Here is a 10729-nt window from a genome sequence, read left to right on the forward strand (position 1 = left end):
TATATATAAGTATATATATAAGTATATATATTCCTGTGCATCTATTTCGACAATATTTTATTCACCTGATTTTCTTCAGTAATCCATGAAAGGGACTGAAAAGTTCACACATCTCCTCAGGTCTTTTCTGCAGGTTTAAGGGTCCGTCTGGAAATATCAGCAGCCCACTACAAGGTAGAAACAGTCTGTGTTACAGGCAAATCACAAATGCATACATCATTCAATATAAATAGACATAAAAACCTAGCAACAAGCACATAGCTAAAATACAGGCATGGATCTGCAGAAGAAAAATACATCTTTGCATCAGTGTTTGTGGCTACTGGACCTCACCATCCACATAAGGATGGGCAGGTGCCATTGGCATTCAACAACATCAAAACACTAAATGCGTGCTATGGACGTCAGACGCTTGGTCTTCCAAACTGTGAATAGCTTTGTATGTAGTCCCACCTCCAACATTCAGCTGAGCTTTACATCACAAGTGTGCACTGACTGCTGTTTTATCTCACCTGATAATTGCTAGGCGTGGGATGGAAATCATCAGTTCTGGCTCACAGTCGTCAATCATTTCCTGGGTTAAATAGCCTTGCTGCAAAGCCCTATATCAAAAATCAAAGATCTTTATTCTCCACATAAAGAAATAAAGGTTACAGGAATGATCCTGCACACTAATAATCTGCCATTGTGAGACTTATTCCAAAATGAATATACTCTGTTTTCTTCCCCCTTTGGTGGCCTTTTTAATAAACAGCTTGCAATAGATTACCACGAAAACCACACATATCTGATAGCTTCAGGAAGTTATGAGAACTAGACACATTGAGAAAAGGTTCAGATTCCAAATCCATGGCATATCCAGGGCATGGCACATACCCACCCCTGCTGCTGCCGGTCAGTTGCTGGGACTGCCCCTGGCCCCTAAGAACCAACCGCAGAGGACTATTCTGGAGGAAGGTACTCCCTGCCTCTGATACAAAGTATAATAAATGTGGCAAAAGCACAGAGGTCGGGGTGGAGATCCCTAGCAGGAGGCATGCTGCCAGTGGCTGCTGTTCGCTCTGCTAGGAGTGGAGCATACAGCAATATCACTACCCGTTTCTGCTCACAGCCTGTTTTATGGTTGGACTCCATGGTCATAATTGCCATTCATCCTCTGAAGGTGTTCATAAACCATCAATATCGAGGACTGATCTTTTCATTTCGGGGAGGTCAAAGGTTGGCAGTTTTATAATGGTAATAATAATAATTTAAAAAAAACACTGAAATATATTAAAGGGTTCATGTACCTTTAGAATAACATTTTCAGTGCAGTCAGGGAGCCACAGTAGTTTAGAAATAATGGTGCAATGTATAGAACTTCATCTTTTTTTTAAAGCCTCTCCCCATGGAAAAAACTCCCCTTGCAGCAGGGCTGCCCCGCACTGCAAGGGTCAACTGCTACTTTTCTGTCTAGGGGAGCTGTGTAAGAGACATTTACCCACTTCCCTGGCGGTTGTTGCTTATCTCGTCTCTGCTCAGACTTATGCACTGACCCTCATCATCCTCAGGTAGAGCTCTGGACCCAGCATTAAATGTGATTATCATCAGTGGGCCTCTGACTGTCACAGAGGAGGGTGAATAAGGCGGCAGGTACCAGTCTTAGAGCCTCTGGGACCAGGGATCAGCCTAAAGTGTAAAAGTCCTTTACACAATAGCCCCCATGATCAAAGGAGTGAGCTTGTAACAGCTGTATTGCTAGTCCCCAAATCTGCACATGCACACTCTATCCACAAATCCTCACATGCGCAGTGCCCAATCATCCTCCACAAATCCGCACAAGAGCAGTGCATTCTCCCTTCTCCACAAATACACACACCTGAGCCACCGATGCATGGGGAAGTGTGGTGACTATGGGGACTCCGATTCCAAGTTAGGGGAATTTTGTACGTACACACACACACCTTCCGGTCAGTAATCACAGTAAACACTCCCAATTAGCTAATAAAAAGGCTTGCATCAAGTGTTGTACTCTACATGGCTCAACAGCAGTTTGATTCAAATGCTATATAGATGGTAAAAGTTGACATCTGCATCATAAACTAAAAGTCTTGCCAAACCATTGTGCAAAGGGTAAGTGCTCACCTGGAAACAGTTTCACAAAAAAGTACTGCAATTTCCTGTTGCTCATAGATCTCCTCTGGAGTCTTTACACTGACCACCAAGGACATATACCTGTCAAAATAAAACATTATTCAACATCTGCAAGCAAAAAGTTAAGGTTAATCAAAAATTTGAAACTCTAAAAACACCAAAAATTTTTTAGGTATTAACCTTACTTAAACTTTCAGCTGTGCACGCCCTTCGGGCTTTGCAGGGATCAGCCTGGCCAATGATGCCTTATTGCATATATTGGCAAATAGCACACCATTTCTCTTCTTTTCCCCTTATTTTTTTGGCCAAATGGGACTAAAGGAATGCAGAAAGTATTCCAGTACCCACCACTCCATTACTACTCTGTCCTGGTGCCAAGTGTACGGTGTCCTGAGGGTCACGTTCCCAAATACCGAGACTGTCCAGTAAGAAGGAGACTTGGCAACTATGTTTTTTAATGCTGTGTCTTTCCGTCTCGCTGACACTTGTGCCCCTAATTTATTTCCCCAGCAGCACAGTGGAAGGAAGATCAGGTGGATAATTCAAAATGAGGTAACCAATAGCAGTTATAAGTTTAAGGTTTTACCTTTCTCTGATCAATTCCAAACTAAAAGTCTTGTTTTGGCTGGAGTTGGGCCTTTAAACTTGTTTAAGCTCTTGTTCACTAACCTGTATAAGCTGTCCATATATGGAAAGGTTTCCTTCTAAAATCGGACTGGGAAAATATGAGAAGTAGCTCTAGAATGTCATGTGACGTCACCGCCATTCGCTACACCCTATGTCTTCTACAGCAAAGTCACTCTGCAAGCCACCATATCAGATTTCAGAAGGAAAACCAGAAGCAACACATACCAATAGCTGACAAGGACACAGCCTGGGGCTGATGTTCTCCTACTCCTTAAGTCATGCGCACTTCGGTTTTAACATGTTGTACGGTTTTCTCCTTCTTTTATTCCCCACACAAACCACACTAATCAGCATCTTCCAGCATCCGACATACCAAACCTGTTGCCTCTATTCAGCTATTCTAATAAAAGCTTTGCACAAACATGTCCGGGGGGTTACTACTTCATATGAATAATATGAGATCACCTAACACACACTGAATTGTGAATATAAAAAAAGGGCTTTATGCTAAAATTTGATTGCAATTGTGCCAGCAACCTCCCATATGATCAATATTCACTATAACCAGAACCATAATTGCAAAGGTCCCATGTATGCAGTTATTGTTCCACTTGCTACACAACCACTGTACAAAGTAGAAGTGTTAATCTTACAGTGGCAAAAGATCAGGTGGCCTGTATCAGATGGCATACAATCATAATCTATATATCACAAATATACCCATATACAGGGGATACAGATATGTAAATCAAACAAAACTTCTAAAATGGGTTCCCTTTTGGTTTCTTAAAAATAGCATATACCAAATGTACCATTGAAAAAGTTTTGTTAATGTGTTCAATATGTGCAAAAAAAATACCAGTGTTATTATAAACAAAGTCATGAGGACACATGTTATAAGCAGGGCTGAGCGCCGGGTGAGACTAAACCCGGTCCGAACTAAAGCTCCTCCGAACAAGGGCACTTGTACCCAATCAGCTGTGGCTGAGGCGTTACCCCCATCCTGCAGCTGCATGTAAACAAAAAACAAAGGGGTGGGATGCTTGTGCTAAGGTCATTTACCTTATATGGCCACATATTCATCTCAGGTTAATGTAAATGATTAAATGCAGGCATGTAGCCATATAATCGTCAATGGCATCACTGCAACCTGCACCTTTGCTTACATCATGCTGGGAGTGGGGAATTCCCTGCCAGCAGTTGATCAGGCAGCATGGAAGTAGCCACCTTCCGTGTTCAGGAGGAGCTTCTTCTGGGTACTGAGGAGACCGGGTTCAGTCCAAACCTGAATTCATCTCTAGTTAGGACTACAGAACACCACCGATCCTATGTTATGGCGAGGAGGAGAGTGTTGAGTGCTCTGTAGCCTTAACACATCCTGTCCTAGAGTGCCAATGCTGCTCCTCCATAGATACAGTACAGGAAATGTGTTACTGACAGGATCCACAAGTGAAAAAGCCTTAAAAAAACAAATCCACCACATCTAAGAACTGGCAAGTTGCAATATTTCCAATCATATTGCATAATTATATGTATAAAATTATAATATACTGTCGGTTTCTTTACATTAGGGAGGAAAGTGCCCGTAAAGAAGCAGAAGCTGTTACAGACTAACACAGATCTCTCAGCTTCTTTCTTTGAATACATTTTGTAACAATATTGTGTTACTTTGTTTTCATTCAGGATACAAGTCAGAGAAGACACAGAGCAGTAAATGAAAGCTCTCCCGCTTGTTGCGTTTCGAATGAAATTTGTATGTATCCGAATTTATGAATGTTTATAGCTATTAATAAACCGAGAGCGAGCTAGCCAGAAGGTTACCCTATTCTTTGCATGAAGAACAAAGACAAAAAAAAATATAGACATGAGAAGATAGTTCATGTTTGTATACCAAAGACAGCAAAAGGAGAAAAATGGTAAGACTCAATCAATCTGTCAAGTGGTTTTCTTATGTTGCTGCTTTACTTTTAGCCCTGATTCACACCTGTTTTGTAGATTAAAGCTAAAAAAAACTCTCAACAACCAAAATTCCATGCTTTTAAATTGTATCTGTTCAAGTATTCGCACTCAGATGCCTTGTAGCTCAATGCCTGAAGATCAAAAAAGGTACACAAGCTACATTTAAAGCACAATAGGGCATTTTGGCCACATAGGCTTCAATGCAAAAGCTTGAAAAACACCTAAAAACGCCTCAAAAATAAGCATTTGTCAAAGCTTGTGAAGCAGCTTCTTCTACTATTATCTTGCTTTCCATTGGCTTAAACAAAAACACTGAAGCCTGGAAAAAAAGTGCACAAATAAAAACACTCCAAACGTGCCTGTAATTTCAGTGTGGACGCGGCCTTAGGGAAGCATAGAATAACCGAGCTAGTTTGCTATCAGTTTATTCATTTTTTAAAGGTTTACCTTTTGTTTACACTTACATGCCTTCTCTTATATTGCATTTCAGCAGGCTGTGTGCCATATTTAGACATATCTACCCAAAACATACACACCTGAGTTCAAACTCGGCACACAGGTTATCATACTCTAGCAGTGCCTCATGAGCTGCTTCGGGATAAATGCCGGGATCCTCTAGACTTTGTTCTCTTAGAATCCGCCGCAGATCTTCCAAGCTGCGTAACAGCTTCTGTGCTAGAGGTCGAAGTAACACACCATCTGCTTCTTCTACTTCTACATATGTGCCGCCTATGATCAGCTAAACAATTAGACCACAGATTTAGTAATAAACAATAATATTGATGATGATCAAATTAAAGAGTCAATAATACATAAATGCTTAAATAGACATACCTCTGCTGCAAACAGGAGGTGAGTGGTCATGGTATCATTTACAAGGTCATCTGGGAACTTGAGGTGATAATCTCTCTGCCTCCTCTTTGTGGGTACACAGTGCTCCAGAATTTGTTCCAGAAGGGTAAGCATTCGCTCCTACAGTTAAAGTAAAAAAAGCCACAACATGTTAAGTAGGTTGTGTTGGGATTCCACTGGCTTACCATATTAAAAAGGGAGCCAAAGCAAGCAGGAAGATTTTCCCACCAACAAGCAAATCCACATTTTGACCCATTAGCCCTACTTTAAGGTTCCCATGCCTTTCAGGTTGGGATCTTGCTAGCCTTCTTATTGAGCTTTTCCAGCAACTTTACTCCAAAATTATAGATAAGTGAACAGATAAGATACAAATCTAGCACTCAGGTATCCTTGGATATTCCTAGCAAGAGAGCCATAAGCATGCAGACACTATGCTAAATTGCTTAAAACTTGAAAAGGACATTAGATCTGTATTTCATAGAGGAAAAACTCAAACAGTATGGGATCCCCTACCAAATCATCGTAGCTTACATTTCCCAAAATGGAGTCAAGTTCAACCAGATTATTGGGAGCCAAAGCACGGTACTCTACTGATGGCAACCCTCAATTTTAACATCTGAATGGGTAATTCCAACAGAGTTAGACCCACATTAAATGGGTAATTAGATAGTAAAATAGTTTTCATTTGATTTATTTTTTAACATTTTCTGGTAGAAAGGTAAACCAGAGGGTGTGGGTTTCTCTGTTATTGCCAACACTTTTTTGTAAACTAGACTAGTCAGTAGGTAGGTAGTTCAAAAATCTCTATGCTTGCTACCATGGTGTGTAGGTAAGGGCTTGTGTAGGTGGGCAAAAGCAGCATGCATTCCCTTTGAAATTATTTACAAGAATAGAAAACATGAAAAGATGCCTAACTGAGGGTGTATCCTCTTTCTTGGGGGATTATATGGGTTCAATGAAGTGCCAGAGATAGCATCCCCCACCTTTTCCCGATTCCCCTCTCTGCAGTACTCTTACACTGGGTTCTCTTCTATACCTCTGTATTATTCTCTTTCAAACCATATTAGGCCAGTTGGTTTGGTGGATTAGCACTGTTGTCATTGAATACATGCTCGGGTTGTCCTATACTTGTACTACCACTCAAGACCCTGGGTAGCTGCATTCATAATTTCTGGTACATCACTTAACATTTATACCTTTGAAAAATTATAAAGACACCCCCTTACATATTACAATGTAATCTCACGTATCATGCACACACTACATCTACCAGGCAGTACAACCACAGTTACCTGACTGTTGTGCAGCTGACTGAGCAGAACCAGATAGTTCTGTGGGTCCTTCCGCACATCCAGGCATTGCAGCTCATGAACGATTGCATTTACCTCCTCGTCAATATAAAAGAACTTTGCAAGTGGGCGTGGATCCGATTTCTGCAGGGAATGAAAGAAAATTAAATTTAAAAAATACCTAAAAATAAACTGGTCTTTTAAAATCACAGAAGACACCAAATGCAATCCCCACGTGAAAAAAAACCAACATGTGACCATTTTCCAAACACAGTATAGCAGATGAAAAGTATTTTTTCTGACTTGAGACATTTTTTTCTTACTGGTTTTATCATGTGAGTGCATGGATATAGTCTTTAATGCGCCAATGTATGCACACAATATAGCAGTCTCTGAATTGCCTGCAATGCAAACACAGTGGAAAATTGATGCATATACATTCTTATGTTTAAAGCACAATGCCAGGCAAACAGCTAAACACACAGTTAAAATACATGTATGATCATGGGTTTTAACTCCCAATGGAGCTTTTCTGTTACTGTAATGCAGTCATTTTGCATACACAGTAATAAATGTGCTTTTTTGTTTACTATGTGCTGCAGCAAGGGTTAACATCACCATGTGCTGGTAGCAGGCTGGTGAGCCAGACCGCTGCGCTCTCACAACTCATCGGCCTGGTTCTCCAGGGGCCCAACACACCCCATGTACTACTTATGGAGCATGGGCACTGTTAACTGGAGCACTGTGCAATGGCTTGTCTGACCCCTGGAGGCTTGGACCACTGTGTGGTGTATGAGAGCAGCAGTCTGGCTCTCCTGCATGCTGCCTGCATTGAGTATTTTAAACCTGGAGCACTGTGCCTACCTGGACTACTGTGTGGTGTGGAGAGAGCAGCAGTCCGACTCTCCTGCGTGCTGCCTGCATGGAGTATTTTAAACCTTGCTGCACCACTGCTTAGGGAATGTGGGTACTGTTAACTGGAGCACTGTGCAAGGGCTTTTTCTACCCCTGGAGACTTGGACCACTGAGTGGTGTGCAAGAGCAGCAGTACTCATTCTAAGTTACTATTGTAGTTACCACTGAAGTCACTTTTACCATCTTTGAATACATGCTGTGATACATTTCTATGATGCAATTTTATATGCAAATTTGTTGGCATTTCTTGGTCAGACAATACAACCAGCATCTTGCTAAATGACATCAATAAAACGTCAGTGACAGGATAAGCTACACAGGGCGTACATTGTTGAATACTGAAGTCTCTTTACTGTGCTCAGTATATCAATTTGTTCCGAGGTTAAAGGAGCAGCAAAGTACAGTACGATTGTGCGTTACCACTAAGGAGGATGTACTTCGTGAATATATTATGAGACAATATGAATGCCCTAATGTACAAATATAGTTTAAAACTATTCCATAATAACTGAGAAGGTCTGAATTAGTAATAAAATAAAATCTATGCTCACTTGGAAAATAGAACAGGGGCAAACTTGATAAATTCTTTTATTTGAGGACTTAAACAACTGTGCCATAAGAAACTATAGGAAAAATATTGGCACTTGCAATCTTCTTAGCCAACTGACATATTAACCAACTTCTGCATCTTAGCCAACTGACCTATAAGGAAACCATTTAAAGATGGGATAGGAACATGGGAGCTAGGGGTTTTTTGTTATCCCGACTTTACCATCTAGTGCCGGGGTGAGCAACTGCTGCCCTCTTAACTGTTGTGGAACTAGAAGTCCCATGAGGCATTGCAAGAATGACAGTTACAGGCATGACTCCCAGAGGCAAGATGGGATTTGTACTTAAAGCACAGTGGGAGGGCTAGAGTTGCTCACCCCTGAGGTAGTCACGGACCTAAAGCAGACTTGGAGGACTAGACTTCACTGGCTGCATACATTTTGTCTGTCAATGACTCAGTAGGTATTAAAGCCAGGATGAGGCCCACAGCATACACCAATAAAAACAAATTTGTTTTGTTGCCAGTTGTGGCCACCATATACACATACCCACATTCACTTCAATAAATCTGATGGTAAGATGATCCAGATGCAGCTGTGTGACAACTTTAAGGGTGGGTTCACACCTAGGCGGATTGAATATGCACGTTTTTCGCGCGTTTTTTTTACCGCGATTTGCGGCGAAAAACGCGCGTTTCCGAGGGATACTTGGCTGTATCCCAATGGAACCGCCCGACCAAAACGCCCCAAAGAAGTACATGTACTTCTTTGGGCGTAGGGCGGTTTCCCGCACGTTCGTACTCGCGGAAAACCGCCCAGATGGGAACCATGCACATTGAAAATAATGGCATTTCCCTGTTTGAGCATTTTTCCGCGAGTACGAAAGCGCGGAAAAACGCCTGGGTGTGAACCCAGCCTAAACGTGTGTACAGTGTAAACAGACCACTGACTCTACCAGGCAGACAGTAAACATTTGACAGATCTGAGACTGAGGTTTTCTCAGCAGAGATCAGACAGGGTTTTATTAAGAACTAGTCTGACATATTATGAGGGGTTAAAATAAAAATTAAAATGTTCCTGACTATTTCCATATGATCTATCAGAAGCCCCCAGGGGTCAAACACGCTTCATTTGGAAGTGTTGTGAAATGAGGTTTGAACAGTCACTGGGGAAAAAAACCCCACTGACTACTAGACTGTCAATCATATTTAAAGCACAACGCCAGGCAAAACAGGGTATTCTAGAACAACTGATAGGCTGCAAGCTCTGTTCGGCCAAGAATTTTCCAACCTGTACCTTCAAATCAGCTGATTGAGGGATGCCAGGTGGAAGGGTGCAGACTGCGGCACCCATTGTGCAAATTTCGGCCAGTTCATCAAGAACTAACCTAAATGTGTGCATTTCTTGTGCATTTCTTCCAGATCTGTACAGTAATCCCGTGGGAAACTGACTTCTGTGCTGGAGCTTCCTGTAATAACAGACAAGTCGGTAATGTTCTGTCTCCTTGTGCAGGGTAACTGGTCTTGTATCTGCCCCCTTGTGTAGTTTTCTGCAGGTAGCCTGTAGTGAGTGGCCCTTCTGGGTCCCTCCCACAATTCTCCTCTCCACACAGACCATATACATCTTTGTGATGTCACACTTTTACAACATACGATCTGTAAAGACATTTGGTGCTCACAAAGTAAATGTATATGCTTTGTGGTTAGAAAGGAATATATTTGAATGAAAATGTTTGTGTGCAGAGCTCAGTTTTAATTATGGTGTAACTGTTCAATAAAGATATTTATAATGAGTAAACTGATGCCGTCATCACTTTAGGTAACTTTGTTCTTGTCAACAGTTCAACTCTTTGCATTGTGCTATCACTAATTACCTGATAGTGCAGTCTATAGTTTAGATAAGGCAAGCCATGATTATGCAGAGGAAGGGATATGAATCCAAGATAACCAATAGAAGTATAAGTGGTGAACTTGCCTAACTGCAGAGTAATAAATCAATGAACATTAACCAGAACAGAAAAAATTAACTTGATAGTTTATTTTTCCAAACCCAGATACAAACCATATTTTTTCCATAATGATTTGCCTTTGAAAGGAAATCAATACAATACAGTGTTCTCTGTAAGCACAAGGAGACTTTCAAATAAACATAAATCAGACCAAACAGGTCTGATAGGAGGCACAGACTAGGTCAGCTCCAAAGTGAAAGAAAAGGTCATGTTTCAAAACCATGCTTTAGGCCTGGGCGTTCATAGTTTGCCTGAGTCAGGTGATCCTGGGAATAGTAGCATGCATGTACAAGCCTCAGCAAAAGTGTGTGCGAGTTTCAATTTTTTCGTGCAGCACTGGAAACATAAGTCATCAAAGCAACAAAGAATGAAAAAAAAAAAAAAAAAAAAAAAAAAAA

The 10729-nt window shown here is 41.2% G+C and overlaps 1 protein-coding gene across 2 annotated transcripts in view; it reads right to left on the reverse strand.

The window, feature by feature from the left end:
• The window catches only part of LOC108783753 (lateral signaling target protein 2 homolog), a 43840-nt gene that overhangs the window by 11952 nt on the left and 21159 nt on the right, over positions 1-10729 (reverse strand). For both annotated transcript variants that reach the window (XM_018552400.1, XM_018552399.1), the window contains exons 2-7: positions 6864-7004; positions 5554-5691; positions 5256-5458; positions 2125-2214; positions 513-602; positions 66-167 (exon numbers count right to left, since the gene is read on the reverse strand). In XM_018552400.1, coding sequence (XP_018407902.1) covers positions 66-167; positions 513-602; positions 2125-2214; positions 5256-5458; positions 5554-5691; positions 6864-7004 — 764 coding nt within the window. The remainder of the gene's footprint in view (positions 1-65; positions 168-512; positions 603-2124; positions 2215-5255; positions 5459-5553; positions 5692-6863; positions 7005-10729) is intronic.

Source organism: Nanorana parkeri, unplaced genomic scaffold, assembly GCF_000935625.1.
Source record: "Nanorana parkeri isolate BGI_ZX_2015 unplaced genomic scaffold, ASM93562v1 scaffold87, whole genome shotgun sequence".
NCBI classification, from domain to species: domain Eukaryota; kingdom Metazoa; phylum Chordata; class Amphibia; order Anura; family Dicroglossidae; genus Nanorana; species Nanorana parkeri.